This window comes from Balaenoptera physalus (assembly GCF_965194825.1).
Source record: "Balaenoptera physalus genome assembly, chromosome: 3".
Classification (NCBI taxonomy): domain Eukaryota; kingdom Metazoa; phylum Chordata; class Mammalia; order Artiodactyla; family Balaenopteridae; genus Balaenoptera; species Balaenoptera physalus.
Window position 1 is genome coordinate 12,361,856 of NC_138890.1, and position 24,083 is coordinate 12,385,938.

The following is a 24,083-nucleotide window of genomic DNA, read 5'->3' on the forward strand; positions in this document are numbered from 1 at the left end:
CCTTGGCCCTCAGAATAAAAGCCGTATTCGTGTTGTGCGGCACCCGCCACTTCTCTGATGCCATTTTCCTCCTCTCCACCTCTCACTCGCTCCCTCCCTCCTCGACCCCTCACACTTCCTCAAACCTGCCAGACTCCTTCTGGCCTCAGGACCTTTGCATATACTCTGCGCTTCACCTGGGTGCCCTTCCCTAGCTCACCCTACAGCTCCTTCTTGCCGGACCTTAACTCATGTGTCACCTCCCCAGGCAGGTTACCCCACCCTCCCTGGCTTTGTCCCCTTCAGCCTCTCTCTGTCCCTTTGCTCTATGATATCCCTTGTGGCAGCAAGCACCGTTTCCTTTATTTGTTGCATGTTCCTCTTCTGCCAGCCTATAAGGCCCCTATGAGCTGGGCTGGCTCTGCCTCAGTATGCAGCTCGCTCCCCCAACTCCATGCTTTTTTCGTGGGTGTGGGTCCCAGCCCCTGCACTCCCTGCCCCTGCAGGTACTACCGCATAGCGGCATTTGCCCACCACTCCTACAGCATGCAGGCGGCAGATGTGCTCTACGACTGTCTGCCCCTGTACCACTCGGCAGGTACCACAGGGAAGCTTGGGCGGGGGAGGGGGCGGGGGATTGGGGACCCCTCATCGAGCCCACTCTCTGCAGGGAACATCATTGGCGTGGGTCAGTGTCTCATCTACGGGCTGACCGTGGTCCTCCGCAAGAAGTTTTCAGCCAGCCGCTTCTGGGATGACTGCATCAAGTACAACTGCACGGTCAGGCCCCGCCCCCTCTCGCACCTCCAGCCCTCCTCCCACCCTTCCAAGTATATGGCTCTGAATGGCTGCCTCCCAGGGACTCGGTGGGGCTGGGAGGGGGCAGTCAGTGCTTCCGTGCTCAAGGCTCAGCCCAAGGCTAAACCTTGAACATGTAAACTCATTGGAACCTCATAGCTGCTTGGGAGCGGGCAAAGGCCTCATACCCATTTTGCAAGTGGAGAAACTGAGGCTTTTAATGCAGCTGGGATTGGACACAGACTGCCTGAGATCCTTAAGATGCTGCCTTCCCTACTCCGTGTGCCCCGAAGGTCTTCCCTGCTGGTGGCTGCAGGGAAATGGGTGCAGTCACCTCGCTGGGCTGGTTAAGGCCACAAAGCCCAGGGCTTCCCGGTGGGATAAGCATGAAGCAGAGGTGGAGGGCATCCACTGTCCTGCAGAGCAGGTAGGGGTTAAGACAAGTCCCTTCCTCTCCTCTCCCCTCCACAGTGAGAGGAGAGCAGGCCAAGGATTTCAGTGCTGTGATGGGAGTGGAAATACAGGTGCCTAGTACCTTCCTCCAGGTGGAAGAAGGAGTGAGGAGGGGAGAGAAGGGGGTGTGTCCAGGGACTGGCAAATTGGCAGGTGCTGAACCTTGAAGAGGTGGGACCCAGAGACGTTCAGCCACTTGCCCAGATCACACAGCTGGCCAGGGTGGGGGCTCTGGGCTGGGCATCCTGGGGGATCCCTCAGGGCGATGACTCTGCCCTGCTGTGCTTTTGAGGATTTTATGTTCTGCTTGGGGTGGGGGTGGGGGTGGTCTGGGGAAAACTGCTAATCTGAATCTTGAAATAGAAGACAGTCCATTTATTAACTATTGAGAGTTGCAAATATACATAAATGTGGACAGAAAAGTTTAGGGGATTCCCAGGTATCCATCACTCGGCTCCAAAGGACATCAGATACCCTATCCTGCCCCCTCCACGCCCCCAGCACATCCCTCCTTCTGTGTTGTTGTGAAGCAGCCCCAGATAGTAGCGTGTTTCCTGCATAGATATGTCAGTAAAACCTGAAAGATGAGGATTGGTCTTTTTTTTTTCAATTGAGGTGAAATTCACATAAGATTAGCTTTTTTTTTCTTTCAATTTTTGAACTTTTTAGTTTTATTTATTTATTTATTTATTTTTTGGCCACGCCTCACGGCATGCGGGATCTTAGTTCCCCAACCGGGGATGGAACCCATGCCTCCTGCAGTGGAAGGGCGGAGTCTTAACCACTGGATCGCCAGGGAAGTCCCCAAGATTAGCTATTTTAAAGTGGACACTTCAGTGGCACTTAGTCCACTTACAGTGTTGTACAGTCACCACCTCTATGTAGTTCCAGAACATTTCCATCACCCCCAAAAGGACATGCTGTCCCCACTGGCAGTCATTCCCCATTCCCCTTCCCCCAGCCCCTGGCACAACCATGAACCTGCTTTCTGTCTCTATGGGTTTGCCTGTTCTGAACATTTCTTATAAATGGGATCTCTGTGTGGCCTTTTGTGTCTGGTGAGGGCTGTTTTTAAAACAAAGGATTTGGGACTTCCCTGGTGGCGCAGTGGTTAAGAATCTGCCTGCCAATGCAGGGCACTCGGGTTCGATCCCTGGTCCGGGAAGATGCCACGTGCCACGGAGCAACTAAGCCCGTGCACCACAACTACTGAGCCTGCGCTCTAGAGCCCGGGAGCCACAGCTAGTGAACCCTCATGCCACAACTACTGAAGCCCGCACGTCTAGGGCCCATGCTCCACAACAAAAGAAGACACTGCAATGAGGAGCCCATGCACTGCAACAAAGAGTAGCTCCGGCTCGCCGCAACTAGAGAAAGCCCACACACAGCAACGAACACCCAACGCAGCCAAAAATTAATTAATTAATTAATTAAAAAAAAATGAAACAAAAGATTTGAAAGCAGTGTCTCAAAGAGATATTTGAACACCCATGTTCATAGCAGATTATTCACAATAAATAAAACATGGAAGCAATCCAAGTGTCCATCAGCAGAATGAATGGATAAGCAAAATGTGGTTCATCCCTACAGTGGAATATTATTCAGCCTTAAAAAGGAAGGAAGTTCTGACACAGGCTACAACATGGATGACTGTCGAGGACATTATGCTGAATGAAATAAGCCAATCACAAAAAGACAAATACTGCATGATTCCACTTACATTAGGTACTCACAGTAGCTAAAATCATAGAAAGTAGGATGGTAGTTGCCAAGGCCAGGGGAGGGGGGAATGGGGAGTTAGTGTTTACTGGGTATAGAGTTTCAGATTTACAAGGTAAAAATATTTTTTGGGGAGAATTCCATGGCAGTCCAGTGGTTAGGACCCGCCACTCTCACTGCTGAGGGACCGGGTTCTATCCCCGGTCAGGGAACTAAAATCTCAGAAGTCACGTGGTGTGGCCAAAAAAAAAAAAATTTATGGGGATGGATAGTGGTGATGGCTGCTCAACAATGTGAATGTATTTAATACACTGAACTGTACACTTAAAAATGGCTAAGATGGAAAAGAAATGGCTAAGATGGTAAATTTTATATTGTGTGTATTTTACCCCAATAAAAGAAAGAGTAAAAAAGAAGGAAAAAACCCCCACGAACACATAACCTCAGTATCATTATCACAGCCAAAAAGTGCCAGTGGTTTCTCAATTATCAGGAATCCAGACAATGGCCTGATCCCCAGTGTTTTACCATGTCAAAATGTGGGGTTCTTTTGTTTCTGTATTTTTTTTTAAAATCAGTTTTTAGGCAAGACCCACGCATTGCAACTAGTTGATGTTTCTTATAAGAATCCTTTCATCTGTAGGTGCCCCTTGTCTCTCCCTCATTCTCCTCCCACCCCTCCTTGTAATTTATTTACTGAAGAAATGAAGTTTGGCCTGTAGTGTTTTCCCAGTCTGGGTATTGCTGGGAGGTCCTTTGACATGCTTCTCTCTCCCTGGCACTTCCTGTACCCTGGGAGTAGGGTCAAGCATAGCGTTTTTTTGTTTGTTTGTTTTGTTTTTTTAACTACTTTTTAAAATTGACATATAGTTAATTTATACAATGTTGTGTTAGTTTCAGGTATACAGCAAAGTGATTCAGTTATATATATATAAACATTATATATATATATATTCTTTTTCAGATTATTTTCCATTTTCCATTATAGATTATTACAAGATATTGAATATAGTTCCCTGTGCTATACAGTAGGTCCTGTTGTTTATCTATTTTATATATAGTAGTGTGTATATGTTAATCCCAGACTCCTAATTTATCTGTCCCACCCATCCCCTTTGGTAACCTTAAGTTTGTTTTCTATGTCTGTTAGTCTATTTCTGTTTCATAAGCAAGTTCATTTCTATCATTTTTAAAGATTCCACATAGAAGTGATATCATATGATATTTGTCTTTCTCTGTTTGACTTACTTCATTTTATATGATAACCTCTAGGTCAGTCCATGTTGCTGTAAATGGCATTGTTTCATTCTTTTTTATGGCTGAGTAATATTCCATTGTATATATATGTACCACATCTTCTTTATCCATTCCTCTGTCAGTGGACATTTAGGTTGCTTCCATGTTTTGGCTACTGTAAATAGTGCTGCTGTGAACATTGGGGTGCACGTATCTTTTCAAGTTAGAGTTTTGTCCAGATATATGCCCAGGAGTTGGATTGCAGGATCATATGGTAACTCTATTTTTAGTTTTTTGAGGAATCTCTATACTGTTCTCCATAGTGGAAGCACAGCATCTCTCAACCACAGCAGTGTGGATATTTGGAGCTGCATCATTCTCTGTGGTGAGGGCTGTCCTGTGCACTGTAGGTTATTTAACAGCATTTCTGGCCTAAAATCACTGGATGCCACTAGCACCCCACCTCCCAACTGTGATAATTAAAAACGTGTCCAGACATTGTCAGGTGTCTTGCCTGTGGTTGAGAACCACTGATCTAGATATTTGATCGCTTCCAGTTCTACTTTTTTGGCAAGGGTTCCCTGTGGGTGGTGTCATGTCCTCCACCGGGAGGCCTGTGGTGTCTGGCGGTCCCTCTCTTTGTCTTTGACATGCTGTGTTGCATCGGGCTTTGTTCACTGTCTCCGGGCCCCTGAAATTCCATTCTGTTTCCTTGAAGGGGTATTTCTGTGACCAAGAGAAGGCACTGAGGGGCTCTTTAAGGAGTAGAGGATGGAATCCTCAAAGGTCAAGTTTAACAAGGATGCCAAAAGGACTTAAGAGCATGCGTTTGGGTTTAGAAATCCCATCTTGTGGCTGGCTGTAGGATGGCGGAAACTGTGTGGCTGTTTTATTTGCAGCAGTGGGCGTGGCCCAGATCAACTGCCCAGCCATCCTCCTGGGAGGCGGCAGGCTGTAATCTAGCACTCCCCTTTCTTAGCGCATAAAGCAGATGGGCAGGCGATAGGTAAGTCAACCCATCATCTATCCATGGGTGTATAGTTCCTGTGTCTCCCCATACCCACTTGGGTGTGTACATTTGGTGTACGAGGTCACCCTGACTCGGGAGTTGTAGTGGGGGTCCCAGGTTGACAATTCACTGCCAGCATCTGTCCAGGTGCTGCCCTGCAGGCTGGAGGTCTCGGCTGGGGCACGTGGTGTCTGCCTCTCTGAGCTGACCTGAGTTGTCTTCCTTTCAGCCCTGGGTCTGTCCGAGGGCCCAGGCCAGAGTAAAGATCAGCTGTTTGGCTCTCAGTATGTAGATGTGGCCTCAGGGCCACAGGGTCATTGAAACCTTCAGCTGCCTCAACTGTGGCTGTGTTGTCCCTTCCCCAGCCTGGTTTCTGAAGAGGACAGCTGAGAGCTGCTCAGAGTGTGGCTGCGTCTACCTGTGATGGTCTGGAGGGCAGCTATGTATTTAGGCAGGACTTTGTCAGTTGACAGGTAAAACCAAAACCCTGAACCCAGCCCTAACCTAAATTCTGGCTTTCTTGAGGAAAGAGATTTATTAGCTTATGGAACTGAGGAGGCCACATGGTGGACAGTTTCAGGCACACCTTGATCAAGGAGGGCCTCTCTCTCTCTCTCTCTCTCTCTCTCTTTCTTGTTTTCCTCTTCCTCTTGTTTTCTTCTTTCCTTAGTGGGTGGCTTCCTCCCCACCCCTGCTTCTCCAGGAGTGTTCCCTGCAGTTATAGTTGAGAAAGAGCCTGTCTTCCCACCAGTCCATTAAAAGTCTCAGGGCTGATTCTCATTGGCTTAGCTGTGGTCACATGCTTATCCTTGAACCAATCAGTGTCTGGGGATGGACTGGACTGATTGGCCAAGCTGTATGACTTGTTCTGTCCTGGAGATCGGGTGGACTGGGCTACACCCAAGGCACATGAGGGAACCTGGGGGCAGAGGGAGAGAAACCATCATGGTCTCTGATCTTGCCTTGCCCAGGACTTGCTTCCTGGTCAGCAGCTGGTGATCTTGGGCCACCTGTGTCCCCTCTCTGGGTCTCAGTGCCTTCCTCTCCAACATGGAGTCTCAGGAAGATTAAACAGATGAGCTCTTTGCTTGGCTGGTAGTGAGTGTTCAGTGCGCTTGTATTTATCAGATACTTATCAAGTCCTGCTCAAGGAATACCTCTCAGTCACGGTGACATTTGAGCCGAGACCTGAGGACCCAGGTGCATCTGGGGGAAGAGTGTTCTAGGCAGAGGGCACAGTATGTGCAAAGGCCCTGAGGAGGAGACCCACGTGGCAGAGCCGAGTGAGCATAGGAGTTAGAAGGAGAGGGGGCAGTGAGGGCGGCAGGGCCAGATGGAATTGATCACGGGTCGAATTTTGTACTTCATCTAGTGAGTACTTTGAAGCTGTACTGATTGCCATGGTGGTTAATTCTGAACATGTAACTGCTTCATTGAGACTCTGGAGCCAGGATGCCCAGATACATATCAAATTTTACCACATTATCAGCCTTGGTGGTTACTTACTGTCTGTGAACCTCAGTTTCTCCATCTGTAAAATGGGGAGGGTATCATTAAGAAGCCATCCTGGAGATGAGGACTCAAGGGCACCTGGGGTATCTGGGACTTGACCCCAGGGAGTGGCGCCACAAAACAGGGAGAGAAGGAGCCCTGGCGGCGGTGTGGGGGTGGGGGGGGCAGTGAGTAGATGACTCCATGAGCAACTGGGGCTGGGTCCCTGCTGTGACTTCAGGGAGGCAGCGAAGAGCATGCACCTGAGAGTGGTCCCACCCCAGGATCAGGACTGTGGGCACCCTGAGCTCAGATGGTTGGGGCTCTGGGGGACAGTGTAGAGCACATCGCCTCTGGGCTGAGGGTTGCCCTGTGGAGTGTCAACGCCACGGCTCACCTTCCTGCCTGCGTGCACCACACGTGGTGTCCCCAGAAAGCAGCGGAGGGGATAGAGGGACCGCTGGAGGGGCATGGGGGACGCGATGCATCCACTCAGATGGAAGGCGCGTTGGGGATTGAGGGAATGGATAGGCCTGGTCTGTTTCCTTGCTATTATCTTTAAGGCCGTTTTGTTCCTAGTGCCCAGGTTGGAGTGGCGGAGGTCGCTGGGTCTGGGGGTCTCTGGCCCGCGGCAGCCTCCGCCCCCAGCCGGCTCCTCTCTGCTCCAGCGCAGGCGCCCACTGCTCGCTTCCCACCCACCTAGGTGGTCCAGTACATCGGGGAGATCTGCCGCTACCTGCTGAAACAGCCGGTGAGCGAGGCGGAAGGGCGGCACCGCGTGCGCCTGGCGGTGGGCAACGGGCTGCGGCCAGCCATCTGGGAGGAGTTCACGGAGCGCTTCGGCGTGCGCCAGGTCGGCGAGTTCTACGGAGCCACCGAGTGCAACTGCAGCATCGCCAACATGGACGGGAAGGTGGGCGTGGGCGGGGCGGCCCGGGCAGGTCTCGGGGTTCAGGGATCGCTGCTACCTATGCGTCGCCGGCCCCGTGTCCCCAAAGAACAGCCTGGATTGTGGTGGGCAGCTCGGCCAGGGCACTCGGCTGCTTTCTTCTGGCTTGCCCAGTCATGTGACTGTCGCCCCTAAGTTCAAGTTCACAGCGTGACTGTGTTGCCCTGGGCAAGCGCCTCAACCTTTCTGAGCCTCAATTTGTAGCAGTGGAGGTGGCAGAGGAGAGCAGGGCTCTGGGGGATCCAGGGCCAGGAATGGGGTGCTGATCTCCTCCTACTGGGCAAGTCACTCAGACTCCTTGGGTCTTCATTTCCTTATCTGTAAATGGGGTTAACAACTTACTAGGTTTGTTCTAATCACCCAACATCATGAGCTGAGCACAGCATCCCTTCCCCATGCAGCAGGCACTCTGCAAACAGATGCTTTTATGATTAACAATTATTATCTCCACTCTGCCCTCTCAGGACCCTCCTTCTCCCTTATCAAGCCCTTCCCATCCAAAGTCGGGAACAGAGAATGAGAAGAATAATAAAGCGCCCTAGGGGGTAGGGGTTCTTTCTGTCTCTCACTGCTGGGTCCCCAGCACCTGAGGACAAGGCACAGTTCCCACCACGCACATCTGTTGAATGGACAGCCCCAGAGCACACTCTGGCCGTACCAGCAGAGGTTGCCGCTGTAACAAACATACCCAACCGTGTGCAGCGGCAGAAACCCATTAGGCCTTCCTGCTCATAGAACTGAGCCAGGCAGGGTGACATGCAGTGGGCAGCGGGCAGAAGCTCTGCCAGCGTCCCTACGTGGCTTCAGGATCACTTTGGGCATCCACTTCCTGCCAGCCTGGAAAGTTTTAAGGACCAGGAAGTGGCGGCCAGCTGGCAGGTCTCCTCACATGACTGCAAGGGAGGCTGGGAAGGTGAGAGAGGGGGCATGATTCCTGGCAGGATGCTGCACTTAATACCCCCCTCTTTCAGATCAACCAAGGTCACAGAGTTGGGTGACACTAGGAGTGCTAATTCCAGGCCCTGGGGCAAGAGAGGCAAGGTGTGTGTGGGGGGGGAGGACACCGTGTCACCCTGGGGCTCCTCGTTGACTCGGCTGGCCGCATCCCAGGTCGGCTCCTGTGGCTTCAACAGCCGCATCCTGCCCAATGTGTACCCCATCCGCCTGGTGAAGGTCAATGAGGACACCATGGAACTACTGCGGGATGCCCAGGGCCTCTGCATCCCATGCCAGGCCGGTGAGCAGGGTCCCGCCCAGTCCCCCGGGGAGCTGGGGCCCCCCACCTCCTGCCCACCCAGCACAGCCTGAGCGCTGCCTCCTCCCCAGGGGAGCCCGGCCTCCTCGTGGGCCAGATCAACCAGCAGGACCCGCTGCGTCGCTTCGATGGCTACATCAGCGAGAGTGCCACGAGCAGGAAGATCGCCCACAGCGTCTTCCGCAAGGGTGACAGCGCCTACCTCTCAGGTGTGCAGACCCTGGGGGCTGGCTGTAGGGATGGCAGGTCACCGTCTTACCTCCCCCTGTCCTCTCTGCCAGGTGACGTGCTGGTGATGGATGATCTGGGCTATATGTACTTCCGGGACCGCAGCGGGGACACCTTCCGCTGGCGTGGGGAGAACGTCTCCACCACTGAGGTGGAGGGCGTGCTGAGTCGCCTGCTGGGCCAGACAGATGTGGCCGTGTATGGGGTGGCCGTGCCAGGCAAGCTGGGGGCTCTGGGGGTGGTTCTAGGGTCCTGGGAGCAGCCCCAGAGGAGCCCAGCCAGGAGGAGCTTGGAGGTACAGGTACCCTTGTAGGCAGGAGCTAAAGCAGTGCACAACCTGGACAACTGCACCCGACAGGGTGGCGGCCTGGATCTGGAATCTCTCCTCGTGCATGATGTTGAGCCTCAGTTTCCTCATCCAGAAAATGGGCTCATGAAATCAGCTGTGGCTCAGGGCTACAAGGAGTGCAGCAGGAGCTCCATAAAATGTTTGCTGCTTTGGCAAGCATTATTCCAGGTGGAAGGGACTGGAGATCAGAAGCCAGGGGCCACCATTGGAGGGTGGATCTGGTCCCATGGAGGGGGGAAGGGTGGTGGTCTCAGCCAAACCTCTGTCTCCAGGGGTGGAGGGCAAAGCAGGCATGGCGGCCATTGCGGACCCCCACGGCCAGCTGAGCCCCAATGCCCTGTACCAGGAACTGCAGAAGGTGCTGGCGCCCTACGCACGGCCCATCTTCCTGCGCCTCCTGCCCCAGGTGGACACCACAGGTGCGGCCCCCTGTCTCTCCGTGTATCCATCTGTCTGTTAGTTTCTCAGTCATTTACTGATTTGTCCTGGTTCAGTCCCTGTGCCAGGTCCGACATAATGGTTCATGGCCAGCCAGCACTGTGGGCTCAGCCCTTTTCTTGTTTTATTTACATACTTATTTCTTTCCATTTCTCACTCCCTCTCCCACTGGGCATCCTGCAGTATTTGGTGCATTTCTTCATATTCAGCATTTTGTCTGATGACTAGGAAGTTTGAGCAAATCATCTCACACCTCTGAGGTTTCCTCTGCTGTAAATCACCCTTCTTCGTATCTTTGACCCGTCTTTGTATTGCCTCATCTTTCTTTGTGATTTACGGGAATTTCCCATAATAGTCTAGATGTTAATTCCTTAGCGGTTTCAGACCTTCTAAATCTCTTCTGTTTTGGAATCTGTTAACTCTGTCCATGGTGCCCTTTATTGAAAAGAAGCCTCTAATTTTGATACAAACTTAAACACCACCACCACTACCACCTCTGCGTTTTCAATTTTGTGGTTTGTGCTTTTGGAAGGCAGCTATGCTCACCACTCTGCCACCAATGCACACAGGTTTGTGCTTTTGAAGTTTCATTTGAAAAGAAAAAAAACCTTCCCAACTCTAGAGCACACAGGGATTCTCCCTCTATTTTTTTCTACCAACCCTAACCCTGTCTTTCACAAAACCCTTCTTTAATAGTCTACCGCAGGGAGTGCAAACTTTTCCTTAAAGTCCCAGATAGTAAATATTTTCAGTTGCGGGCCACAGCCTCTGCAGCAATAATTCAGCTCTGCAGCTGTAGGGCAAAAGCAATAGTAAACAGTGTGTACGTGAATGGGCGTGGCTTCCTCGTATGGTGGGCCGAATCTGGCCCGTGGGGTGGGCCGTGGGCCTATAAGTTGCTGACCCCTGACCTACTGTGTGACAGACCCAGCCCTGTCACCTTCTTGGTCTTGTGGGGGGTCGGCACGTGACCAGGCAGGGGGTACACAGAGTTTCAGGCCATGATGAGGGTGGTCAGGGAGGCCCCCCTGGAGGAGAGGGCATGAAGCTGAGATCCAACTGCCAGGGGGGAGTCAGGCAGGCAAAATGGGGAAGAATGTTCCTAGCAGAGGCCTCTTCAGAGGCCTGGAGGTGCAGGACAGGATGGCGAGTTGAAGGGGGGGATTCCTGGAATCCCCCTGCCGAGTCCCCACCCCACCCCCACTTCCACCCCCATCCCCACAGGCACCTTCAAGATTCAGAAGACGAGGCTGCAGCACGAGGGCTTCGACCCATGCCAGACCTCAGACCGGCTCTTCTTCCTGGACCTGAAGCAGGGCCACTACCTGCCTCTGGATCAGGGTGTCTACACACGCATCTGTTCGGGCGCCTTCTCCCTCTGACGCTCTTCCTCGGCCCACCAGAGACTTTGCACCAGGCCCAGCAAGCAAGAGGGGCTTGAGCCAGACAGCCCTGCCCTGTCCTGGGGGCAGAGAAACTGGATCCCGGGAGGAGCCTGTATTTCCCGCCTTCACCCTCCTCCTCTCCCCGTCTGGTTGCCCCCTGCCTGTCCTCCACTCCTGTGTCTGTGTGTGTGTCTGTCTCTGCTCCCTGCTTCTCGGCCTCCCTGCTGTCCCTGACTGCCCTCACCTCTCTCCTCCATCTCTCCTCCCCTGCCCTCTTCCTGCCAAAAGTAGAACAGACATTTCCTGGGAGCTGGGGTCTGTGCGGAGGCCCAGCTGCCCTGGGGGCCTCCGCGGATCCTCCCCACTGGGTGGTAAACCCGAGTGGGGCCTCTCCACCTCCCTCTCAGCTGTGCCTTAACAAGGCTCACCCAGCCCAGACCTTCCTAGGCTGCTGGATTCCAGGACGTTGTAGCCCTGCATGAGCTCCAGGCAGGCCCTCCACTCTCCTTGCTGAACTGAGGAGCCGGGGGTGGTCCGCCTGGCCAGCCCGGGGGCAGGGGGGCCTCGGCCAGGGATGCACGTCAGCAGGAAGTCTCTCCCTGGCTGGGCCAATTGCCTTTTGCCCTTCCTGTCCCTGGTGGGTCTCCCTTGCCTTGCCTGCCCTTCCTGATACCCCAGAAACTTGTGGAACTGACTGTGACCACTTGGGTGTTTCCCCTGCCCAGACGTCCCTGTTCAGGCGTCTGCACGGAGCTTCTGCTGGAGGGGCCCTGAAGATGGCTCTGGGTGGCCCACTGCTCAGAGGCTCACCCTGGCAGAGGCCTCTTGGGGATCCTACCTGGTGTGGCTGCTGGAGGGACCCATGGGAGTGGCAGCAGTGGGGTTGGGGGAAGCCTCCAGGCCAGGGGTGGCATCTGAGGTGGCCTCTTGGGCCTCAGGCGTTCCAGCCTGTTGAATGTCCCGCTAGCCTTGCTAGTGACACCTTGGACCCTGGGTTGGTGACATCCCGAGACAACCCTGCCAGGATGGCTTGGACATCCCCATCAGCTTCGTCGATGGCCCATCCCGGACACCCATCATTGGGGCCCGCCACCCAAACTGCCCCTCTGTCCCTCCCTCCGGCAGCACCGTCCCGCACCTAGAACAGCAAGGCCAGTAGCAGGTGACCCCATGCTGTTTTGCATGGGCCTTTCTAAGCACTGAGATTTTGTTTCCTAGCTGAATTTAAGAAATAAACCTGCGGAGTGTCTGGTGCCTGATGGGAGCTCAGTCACTCACCATTTGTCCCCACGTGGCCCAGAACCCTGTGTGTTTCAGGCCCCTCCCCGGGGAACACACAGTCATCAGACATGAGGAAAACACACTCAGCCTTCGCTTACAGCTCCGGTTGCCTCTTCTCCCACCTGCAAGGCTTCAGGGGTCTGGGGATGGGGGCGGGGGGGGCACAGGGGTTAGCGTTCTCGCCACCTCCCTGCAGCCTCTGGGTCCTCCCGGAGCCCCGTGCTGACCTTGATGGTCCCAGGAGAGGGACAGCCTATCTGCCTATGGGTTCCGGCAGGTGCACAGGATGGCCGGGGACAGAGGGTGTGTCCTGGCACGTCCGGCTGCCCCAGGAAGGGTGCCCCTCTGTGTGTGGGGTCAGCACATACGGCCATAGCTCTGGGCGAGAACCACTGAGCCTGCAAGGGTAGCTGTCTGAGATGGGATTTGAACCCAGGACCTTGAGCTCCAGAGTTCATACTCTCAGCTCCCACCTTCTGCTGTCCCCCCTCCAGAATTATAATGTCTGTCTCATCTCCATTTCAAGGGACAGAGGAAGAAAGTCTTTTGACAATGGAGCATTTGCTGGGAAGGGGCACCCAGGGGGCGACCCTGGGGATGGGTGGGGGGTGCATGAGTTCTCGGCCAGTTCAAGGATGGATGAACCGTTGATGTGTGGCGCTGGTCCTTGGCTGCCCACAGTGCAAGGAGGGGGATGTAAGGTATAGCCTCTGAGATGCCCAGTGAGGGTGGGAGAAGGATCTGTTGCTGGTGGGGATGGAGCTCCCCTGGTGTGCTGATAAGCAAGTGCATTCTGGGTAACATCCCTTCAGACATCCAACCACCTCCAAAGGTATCATCATGGTCCCCGTTCGTTGTACCAATGAGGAAACTGAAGGCACAGGGAGGGGAATGAACTCATTGTCAGGGGCTCTGGTGAGAAAGTGGCCCAGTGGGGACCTTTCTCATTGCAAAGCCTGTGACGCTAGCTGCAGCAGTGTAAGAAGTTCTCTCCAGACCAGCAAGAAAATAATCCTGATGCCCCCTAGGATCAGGCTCTGCGTTTGTTTGCTTTTTAAAATTAATAGGGGACTTCCCTGGTGGCGTAATGGTTAAGAATCTGCCTACCAATGCAGGCAACACGGGTTCGATCCCTGGTTCGGGGAGATCCCACATGCTGCGGAGCAACTAAGCCCGTGCGCCACAGCTACTGAGCCTGTGCTCTAGAGCCCGTGCTCCGCAACAAGAGAAGCCACCACAACGAGAAGCCTGCGCACCGCAATGAAGAGTAGCCACGGCTCGCTGCAACTAGAGAAAGACCGCGCGCAGCAACGAAGACCCAACGCAGCCAAAAATAAATAAATAAATAAACTTATTTAAAAATAATAAAATTAATAGATTTTACTTATTAGGGCAGTTTTAGGTCTACAAGAAAATGAGCGGAAAATACAGAGTTCCCATATACCCTCTCACCTCTGCGCCACTGTTTCCACTATAATTAACATCTGGCATTAGTGGGCTACATTTGTTACACTTGATGAACTAATGTAGATACATTATTATTAAGCCAAGTCCGCAGTTTACATTAGGGTTCGCTCTGTTATACATTCTGTGGGTTTCAACAAATGCATAAAGACATACATCCACTGTTATAGTATCACAAAGAATAGTTTCTCTTGCCCTAAAATTCCCATGTTCCATCTCTTCATTCCTCCTACCCCAACCCCTGATCTTTTTACTGTCTCCACAGTTTTGCCTTTTCCAGAGTGTCATGGACTTGGAATCACACCATGTGTAACCTTTTCAGACTGGCTTCTCTCAGCAAGATGCATTTGATGTTCCTCTATGCCTTCTCGTGGCTTGATAGCTCTGTATTTTTTATACCAAATGAGAAGCTCTGTGACTTGCCCCTGGGACCCTCGGTAAATCAGGAAGAGAGCTAGGATCTGAAGGTGCTGTGTCCCGAGCCTCTCCTTTTTGGAGGGGCCCTGGAAGGATGTGCACAGAGGGGATGTCTTTATTTGTGATGTGGGAAGAAAAACGCCCCAGCCTGGCGTTGGCAAGTACACTGAGAGGCAGGGGCTGAGAAGTGCATGAGGGACCAGGAAGGAGGAGCAGCTGCCCGAGAGGGCACGTGGAGGAGGAGACTTGGGGGCCAAGAGCTTCCTGAGGATGGCCGGCTGCAGGCTGAATCCCTGCCCCACACCCCTTGAGGGTCTCCATCACTCTGGGGAAGATTCCAGGCTCTGGCTAGCACTGTCATCCTGCAGGCTTTTTTCCTTGCACCACGGATGGTTGTTTCCAGCCTGTGTCTGGCCTCAGTGCCTTCGCTCCTGCTGTCTCATGTGCCTGAATCACTGGTTTATTTTTTAAGTGAGCTATTATTCATACACCGTAAAATTCACCCTCTTAAAATGTGCAACTTAGTGGCTTTTAGTATATTCACAAGGTTATGCAACCGTCCCCTCTGTCTAGTTCCAGAATATTTTCATCACCCCAAAAGGAGATCTCATGTCCCTTAGAAGTCACTCCCCATTCCCCTTCCCCAGCCTCTGGCAAGTACTACTTTCCATCTCTACGGATATATCTGTTTTAGACATTTCATAGAAATGAAATCATATAATATGTGGCCTTTGGTGTCTCACTTATCTCACTCAGTATGTTTTTAAGATTCATCCAAGTTGTAGCTCATTCCTTTTTATGGCCAAACAATATACCATTGTATGGATAAACCACATTTTGTTTAACCATTCACCAGGAGATGGACACTGAGTTATTTCCACTTTTTGGCTATCGTGAGTAATGCTGCTGTGACCATTCACACAAAAGTTTTTTGTGTGAACATGTCTTGAATTCTCTTGGGTATAAACCTAGGTGTGGAAGTGCTAGGTCACACGGTAACGCTATGTTTAATCTTTTGAGGAACTGCCAGACTGTTTTTCAAAGTGACTGCATCATTTTATATCCCCACCAGCAGCAGTGTGTGAGTTTCCAATTTCCCACATCCTCATCAGCACTACTTGTTTTATTATTGTAGTCATTCTAGTGGGTATGAAGTGATATCTCATTATAGTTTTGATTTGCATTTCCCTGAGGGCTAATGAACAGGACATCTTTTCATGTGCTTATTGGCCATTTGTATACCTTCTTTGGAGAAGTGTCTATTCGGACCCTTTGCCCAATTTTTAATTCAGTTGTCTATTTGGAGTTGTAAGAGTTCTTAATATATTCTGTATACTAAACCCTTATAAGATATATGATTTGCAAATTTCTCCCATCCCGTGGGTTGTCTTTTCACTCTTTTGGTAGTATCCTTTGAAACACAGAAGGTTTTCATTTTGATGAAGTCCAGTTTATGTATTTGTCTTTTGTTGCTCGTGCTTTTGGAATCATTGTCTAACCCAAGGACAGAAAGATTTTTGCATTTGTTTTCTTCTAAGAGTTTTTTAGTTTTAGCTCTGACATTTAGGTATTTGACCCATTTAAATTTTTATATTTGGCATGAGGTATGGATCTCTATTCGTTTTCTAGTGCTGCTGTAACAAATCACCACAAACTTAGTGGCTTAAAATAACACCAATTATAGCTCTGAAGGTGAGAAGTCAGAAATGGATCTTACTTGACTAAAATCAAGGTTTGGCAGGGCTGCATTGCTTCTGGAGCTTCTGAGAGAATCCATTTCCTTGCCTTTTTCAGCATTTAGATACTGCCAATATTCCTTGGCTCGTGGCCTCTTCCTCCATCTTCAAAGCCAGCAACAGTGGGTTGAGTCTTTTTCATGCTGTCAATTCTCTGGTCCTCCTTCTATTTTTAGTGACCTCTGTGAGTACATTATGCTCATCCAGGTAATCTCTTTCAAGGACAGCTGATTAACAACCTAATTCCATCTGCAACCTTAATTCCCCCCTGCCAAGTAACCTAACATATTCACAGGTTTCGGGAATTAGTGTAGACACCTTAGGGGGACCATCATTCTGCCTACTACAAGGTTCAACTTCATTCTTTTTTTTTTTTTTTTCTCTTTTCTTTTTTGCCTGCACCATGCAGCATGTGGGTTCTTAGTTCCCTGACCCGGGATCGAACCCATGCCCCCGCGTTGGGAGCAGGGTCTTAACCACTGGACCGCCAGGGAAGTCCCTCAACCTCATTCTTTTGCATGTGACTGTCTAATTGTGACATCATTTGTTGAAAAGACTATTCTTTTCCCATTGAATGGTTCTGGCACCCTTGTTGAAGACATACGGTTTGTTGTTGCTGTTTTTCAACTCAGTTCTATTCTATTGATATATATGTCTATCCTTATGTCAATACCACAGTTTGGTTACTGTAGCTTGTAGTTAAGTTTGAAATAAAGAAGTGTGAGTCCTCCAACTTAGTTCTTTTTCCAGATTGGTTGGCTATTTGGGGCCCTTGCAATTCCATGTGAACTTTGGGGTCAGCTTGTCAATATCTACAAAAAAGGCTCTCAGAATTTTGATAGGGATTGCATTGTATCTATAGACCAATTGGGGGAGTGTTGCTATCTTAACAATATGAAATCTTCCAACCCATGAACATCGGATGTTTTGCCATTCATTTAGATCACCTTTCAACTTTTTTCAGCAAAGTTTTATAGTTGTCAGTGTACAAGTCTTGCACCTCTTTTGCTAAATTTATTAAGTATTTTATTCTCGTTGATGCTACTGTAATGGAATTGTTTTCTTGCTACTTCTTTTAAAGATGCGCTACCTATGCAAACCTCATTGCACTTACTACACTCTCCTAAACTCTCTGCTTCTGAGACGTGGTCCAGCTGCCTTGATCCACCAGGCCTCCTGCCCCTTCCAGTCCTCCCTGCCCATGTTATTCCCTGAATATTCTATCTTATCAGCCAAGGCCCACTTGCCTCAGTCTGGGAGCTTCTCCAGGCAAGAGCCAGGGTGGAGGACTCTCTGAGTCCTCAGAGAGACACAGAGGTCTCCAGAGAGAATATGCAGGAGAAATTCAACAAGTGTATTTTCAGCCCCTACACTGTGCCATAGTTCAGTGGGCTTTGGAGGACTCAGTGAACACAACAAATATCCCTGTCCTCATCAAGTCTATATTTTAATTAAAGAGAGAGACAACAAATACCAGCAAGACAAACATAAGTTCAGGAATGCAAAGTCCACCAAAATGCGCCCTCCTCCAGGAAATCACCTCCCTCCACCCGACCCCAGGTCCCCCTCTTCCCGAACCTGGAAGCTCTGAGCTCCCTTCTCTGGCCCCGCCCTGATACCGGGAGCTTGAGCTCAATTGCACCTGCTCCGCCTGCCGCAGCCCAGGAAAGAGTTCGATGAGCGTGCAAAGAATCAATGAGCGCGGCCGGACCGGCTGCCCGACCCCGCCGGGATTTCACTCGTGGGACTGCGCATGTGCTACAGGCAGCCGCCCAAAGGCACCAAGAGCTGTGTACCAGGACCAGGCTTTGCGCAGGCGCACTGGCGGCTGCCGGGAGGGCTTCCGCCTTCCTGCTGCCGCCGTCGCCATGGCCGCGCCGGCCCCCGGCCTCATCTCGGTCTTCTCGAGCTCGCAAGAGCTGGGCGCGTCGCTGGCACAACTGGTGGCGCAGCAGGCAGCGTGCTGCCTGGCGGGGGCCCGTGCCCGCTTCACGCTCGGCCTGTCAGGCGGCAGCCTCGTCTCGATGCTGGCCCGCGAGCTGCCCACCGCCGCCGCCCCCGCCGGGCCCGCCAGCCTCGCGCGCTGGACGCTGGGCTTCTGCGACGAGCGCCTCGTGCCCTTCGAGCACGCCGAGAGCACGTACGGCCTCTACCGGGTGAGAGCTACGGGGGCCGCCGGGGGTCACGTCGAGAGGGCCGCACCCATCGCCTGAACCCGGCTACGGGGGCCACCGGGGGTCACTTCGAGAAGGCCGCGCCCACCGCCTGAACCAGGCTACGGGGATGTTGCAGGGTCACACCGTGCCGTCTGCCTCTATCTGGACTGGAGCTGGGAATGGTCTGCTGGGTGCCCTGAGGTCCCATCTGGGTTGCACCTCCACTGCCACCCGGGTGGAAAGTGGGGACCTTGAAGCCTCTCTTGATGCTTTATCCGGTAGCCAGGTAGAGGGAATGGCATGGGCAGAGGCGTGGAGGTGAAACAGTGGTCCATTCCAGGGACCTAGAGAAGGTCAGGCGCCGCAGGCTCGTAGCGTGCAAAGGCAGAGTTAGGGAAGAGCCAGGTAGGAGGGATCTGGTGTGGAACCTGGGCCTCAGTTTCCCCATCTGTAACCTGGACGAGTTCTTGATGGTCTCCACACAGCTTGTGGCGCTGATGACTCCGTGACTGGTTATCTTTGGCCTGGGGCCCCAGACTCCTATAGAATCAGGGGACCCCCTGCCCGCCGTTTTACAAGCAGGAAAACTGAGGCTTGGAGGATCTGTGGTCTGAGCTGGGTGCCCACACCTCCCCCCCAGGCCCCCGCGTCTCAGTCAACTCTTCTTGCCATGGATGGAGGAGGAAAACCCGCCCAGGAAAGTGTGGGAGGGGCAGGTTTGGCCAGAAGCCTCAGGTCGCTCAGGTCCTGGATGTGTTAAGTTCTCTTCACAAAGAAGCTTGAGCTGGTAGTTTTTTGTTTGTTTTGGTAATAGGCAGGAAGGTTTACTGATTACCAAGCGCTTTATCCATCACCTGATGAAACCCCACAATAGCCTATGAGGCGGGGGCTGTTAGTACCTCCATTTCATAGATGGAGAAACTGAGGCCAGAAGAGGAGAGTCACCTAGTGACCAGTGAGGGAGCCGGGGTATGAACCTGCCTGGCCCAGCCCCCCAGATAGCACCTGGGACCCATAGCAGGGACAGGGGCCACCCTTAAGTCTGCTTTCCTGTGTGTCTTCTCCCAGAGCCTAATTTAAAAGTGGGCTCTTGTTTCTTTTTACTTTGCGTGACTTTGAAAGACTTTTAATTAGAAAAGCCGTACTTGCTCAAGCAACAGAATTCTAACAAAACAGTCAAAGAGAAAGTTGCACGGATATTCAATGCGTGTCCATGTATCCAGCACTAGGGACAGGTCTCTCGCAGGGCTCGTCGTGGGGCAAGGGGCACCAACACACAAGGCAATAAATAAGGGAAATCCACTCAGAGCCATAACGTAATGCAGTTTGGACAAAAGATAATAGTGTAAGATGAGAGAAAGTGCCAGGGAAGAGGGGGGAGCATCTTTCAGCCAGGATGGTGGACACTGGGGGGCTCTGAGGAGGTGACGTTTGGGCTGTGACCAGAAGGATGTGAGGAGCCCGCCACAGGTGAGCTGGGGCCGAGCGTAGACTACAGGCAAAAGCTGTGCGGTGGGAACAAACGTGGGGCGAGGATTTGCTCCTGCCATTTCCCCCGTGAGGGGAATCGTATTAGTTCCCTGGGACTGCCGTAACTAAGTACCACCAAATGGGTAGCTTAACACAACAGGTATTGATTCACAGTTCTAGAGGCCAGAAGTCCAAAATCAAGGTGTTTTCAGCAGAGCTATGCTCCCTCCAAAGGCTCTAGGAGAGGATGCTTCCTTGCCTCTTCCAGTTTCTGGTGGCTCCAGGCATTTCTTGACTTGTGGCTGCATCACTCCAACCTCTGCCTCTGCTTCTACATCATCTTCTCCTCTGATTTTCTCTTTGTGTCCTCCCCTTATAAGGACATCAGTCATTGGATTTAGGACCCATCCTAATGCACTGTGACTTCATCTTAACTAATGACAACTGCAAAGACCCTCTTTCTAAATAAGGCCATATTCTGAGGTTCCGGGTGGACATGAATTTGGGGGGGCCACTAAGCAACCTGGTACAGGGATGCAGAGGTATTCCTCTCCTTGAGGATGGACCCCGGGCACCTTGGGGCTCTCTAAGCGTGAATGGCTCACCCTGTTCTATGGGCCTTCTGCTGTCCAGGCTGGGAGGATTAGCTGGGGCCACCTTCCCGGGGATGGTTCCTCAGCACCTACAAAGTGTTTAGAGAGAGCCCACCCGATCAACCAGCAGTTCCACTTCTAGGAACCTGCCCAACCGATGCCCAGCCTTGGGCTCCCTGGAAGCCCAAACTGAGGAGGAGGGAATGGCTCTGACCCTGTGGGGGAGGGCAGCTAAGGAGGGGACTCACGTGACAGAAATGGGGCACCCGTACTCCATCCGGCTTTGCTCAGTACAATCCCCAAGGGTGTGTATAGATGGGGACCTTGGACAAAGCAGGTCTTTCCAACAATGGATCTGATCGTGCTCCTCCCCAGCTCACACACCCTCCTTGGCTCCCCATTACCCTCAACACAGAGCCCACACTCAGGCCAGCATTCAGGGGGGTCAGCACCATAAGTTCTGGCGGGTTTATCCATGTCCCTGCTGCCTTCCCCCACTGCTCCAAAAACTATATTGTTTACCTGCTTTTACTTTGTGGTTCAGCTCAGCATTGCCTGGGCTGAGCTAGTCCCTGCCTAAAAGGAGGCACCGAGGTGGGGGTTGCCAGCGTCCATCCCAGAGCAGATCCAAGGCTCTGGGGCTCATCTCATGAAAGAGGGCTAGAGCCCTCTGCCTGCGGGAGGCCTGATTCCAGGTGCTTCTGCATTAAGCCCACGGATCCTAGGTTGGGGTGCCTGCTATGTGCTGGGCACGCTCACCCCGTAGTGGCAGCCCAGAGGAGAAATCAGTGCTTTTCACAATTACGTGTCACGCCACCAGGCAGCAGTATGGGGGAGGTGCAGGCAGGAGTGGCTGCTCAGACGAGGCAGCTTGAGGGATGTGTAAGAGTTTCCCAGGCAGGGTCAGCAGCTGGTGTACCCACTGAGGCAGGAAGGTCAGCAGGGCCTCGTGGAGGGCAGAGAGGGGCTAGGTTTTATCCTGAAGGCCAAAGGACCCTGGGGGTATGTTTGTTTGTTTATTTACTTTTATTGGAGTATAATTGCTTTACAGTGTTGTGTTAGTTTCCGCTGTACAGCAAAGTGAATCAGCTATATGTACACATATATCCCCTCTTTTTAATTTTTATTTATTTATTTATTTTATTTTTATTTATTTATTTATTTATTTTTGGTGTTGTTTTTTTTATCCCCTCTTTTTTGTATTTCCTTCCCATTTAGGTCACCGCAGAGCACTGAGTAGAGCTCCCTGTGCTCTACAGTAGGTTCTCATTAGTTATCTGTTTTATACATAGTAGCGTGTATATGTCAATCCCAATCTCCCAATTCATCCCACACCCCCCCTTCCCCCACCCTGGGGGTTTAGAAACAGGGCTGTGGTGTGGCCACACAGGTGCAGGCTGGAGCCAGGAGACCCCCAAACACCATGGACTTGAAAGACCCCTGGCGGAATGCCGCTGGGATCCACTGGGACCCTCACTCACACGGGAAGTGGGTATAATGACAGCCATGTCCTCACCTGGAGGATCCAGGCAGTCATAGGTGCAAGTCCCACGCCACCACAGACTGTGTGTTTCTGTTGGTGACACCGTGCCTCCGTCTGCCGCAGACCCACCTGCTCTCCAGGCTGCCGATCCCCGACAGCCAGGTGATCACCGTTAACCCCGAGCTGCCCGTGGAGGAGGCAGCTGAGGACTACGCCCAGAAGCTGAGACAGGTGAGTCCCTCGGAGCAGCTGCGGCGAGCCCTCGTCCATCCGCTGGCCTCTCCCAGAGCGCCGGAGCCGCCCCGCTGCGGGCACTGTGTGCTCATCACTGGCAGAAACTCTCCCTGGGGGCGGTCAGCAGACCCAGCCTCACCCTGCAGAGCCCCCTTTGAAGATCCCCCCTCTGAGAGGCCACAGCCCCGCCCTGGGAGACCCCAAAGGTGGCCTGGTCTCTGACACCCTGGTAGTGGGCCTGGGTCTTCGCATCTTGGGGACAGTTGTATACCCACACTGTCAGCCAGTTGGACAGTGAAATGCGGAACCTTGTAGATGAGAGTTCCTTTCTTTGCAGGTGAGGCTGAGCGTTTCTCACTGGGTTACAGCGACTTGTTTTTCTGACAACTGTTTCTTTGTGTCCTCTGCGCCCTCCCTCACAACTTCTTGGGACTGTCTTCTCTCCTCACCCAGGCCTTCCAAGGGGACTCCATCCCGGTTTTCGACCTGCTGATTCTGGGTGTGGGTCCCGACGGCCACACCTGCTCACTCTTCCCAGACCACCCCCTCCTGCAGGTGAGCACACCCACGAAGGCCCTGCTCACGTCTGAGCCCCAGCCTCTGCCATGTGGGGCTTCCGGAGCGCTGGAAGGTGCCTACAGCATGCTGTGAGTCAGCCTCTGCCAGCAGGCATGCCCGCTGGGCTTGACCCTTCTGAGCCTCAGTTCACCCATCTTAAAACAGGAACCTTAAATCAAGTACCACAGGATTAGCAGGGCGGGATGGAACGATGGATGGACAGTACTTGGCATGTGTGAGTACTCAAGAGGTCAAGTGACATTGTCCTCCTGTCTCTACCTTGGGCCTCCCTCCCCAGGAGCGGGAGAAGATTGTGGCCCCCATCAGCGACTCCCCGAAGCCACCTCCACAGCGCGTGACCCTCACACTTCCCGTGCTGAATGCAGCTCGAACTATCATCTTTGTGGCAACTGGAGAAGGCAAGGCAGCTGTTCTGAAGGTAACAGCTGAGGGCCCCCTTCCCAAGAAGGTTGTAGGCATAGAATATGGCCCTAGACACTACTGTGCTGAAAGCACCAGATCCCAGGATATTTCAGTAATTCTTGGGTTGAAGGGGAGATGAAAACTGCAAATACAGGCTAGTTAGGAGTTAACAATTATGAAATGAAATGGACGAGATGAGGCCAAAACTGCTCAGAGGTAAATTCATAGCACTTAATGCATATACATATATATTTAATTGTTAAATAGAAAACCATTGAAATAAAGAAATCAAGCACTTTAGAAAGCTGCTTTTGCCCTGTAACAGCAGAGCTGAGTAGTTGCAACAGAGACGGGGTGTGATCTGCAGAGCCGAAATAGTGACTCTCCGGTCTTTGTAGAAGAGGTGTGCTGACCCCCTTATTAAACAGTCACAGATGATAGAAAGGAAGAGACCCCATCCCTCCTGATTGCTTGAAGCTAGGACATCCGGGATGGGCGATATCACCTCTTGAGGGTAGGAGAGGTCCAAGGGTGCCGGGGTGCGGGCGGGGCCCCACGCTCCTGCCCTCTCCACACAGCGCATTTTGGAGGACAAGGAGGAAAACCCGCTCCCCGCCGCCCTGGTCCAGCCCCGCACTGGGAAACTTTGCTGGTTCCTGGACGAGGCAGCAGCCCGACTCCTGACCGTGCCCTTCGAGAAGCATTCCACTTTGTAACTGGTGCCGAGATGCTACAGCTGGGACCACGCACAGCCCGAGTAGGCCGGGATCTTTCCAGTCTGGGCCCCGCTGCCAGCCCACCCCAGGCTTCATTTTAGAAAAGCCGAGTGGTGCCACTGGAAGCCGATAGGGTCTGGCTACCAGCCCTGCCCAGGGACTCAGCCCATGGGCCGTGCCTCTGGGTGACTCAGTTATTAAAAGGAACATCTCTTTGAAGTCTCCGCTGTCTCGTGGTCCTTGGTGGGCAGTGGGACCGTTGG

General features: G+C 52.4%; 2 protein-coding genes across 4 annotated transcripts in view; both read left to right on the top strand.

The window, feature by feature from the left end:
- SLC27A1 (solute carrier family 27 member 1) overlaps positions 1-12,548 on the top strand; it is a 30,805-nt gene extending 18,257 nt beyond the window's left edge. For 2 of the 3 annotated variants that reach the window (XM_082453369.1, XM_082453370.1), the window contains exons 6-13: positions 486-577; positions 650-759; positions 7,389-7,598; positions 8,745-8,871; positions 8,961-9,098; positions 9,171-9,335; positions 9,739-9,885; positions 11,129-12,548. In XM_082453369.1, the coding sequence (XP_082309495.1) occupies positions 486-577; positions 650-759; positions 7,389-7,598; positions 8,745-8,871; positions 8,961-9,098; positions 9,171-9,335; positions 9,739-9,885; positions 11,129-11,286 (1,147 nt within the window). In that variant the 3' untranslated portion in view covers positions 11,287-12,548. The remainder of the gene's footprint in view (positions 1-485; positions 578-649; positions 760-7,388; positions 7,599-8,744; positions 8,872-8,960; positions 9,099-9,170; positions 9,336-9,738; positions 9,886-11,128) is intronic. The other variant, XM_082453371.1, reaches the window with a different exon arrangement.
- A 5,439-nt stretch (positions 12,549-17,987) lies between these two features.
- PGLS (6-phosphogluconolactonase) lies at positions 17,988-24,039 on the top strand. Its single transcript, XM_082453388.1, has 5 exons — positions 17,988-18,343; positions 22,013-22,120; positions 22,577-22,678; positions 22,980-23,120; positions 23,683-24,039. Exons 1-5 carry the CDS (start codon positions 18,056-18,058, stop codon positions 23,818-23,820), a joined length of 777 nt encoding a protein of 258 aa, XP_082309514.1. The 5' UTR covers positions 17,988-18,055; the 3' UTR covers positions 23,821-24,039.
- The last annotated feature ends 44 nt before the right edge of the window (positions 24,040-24,083 follow it).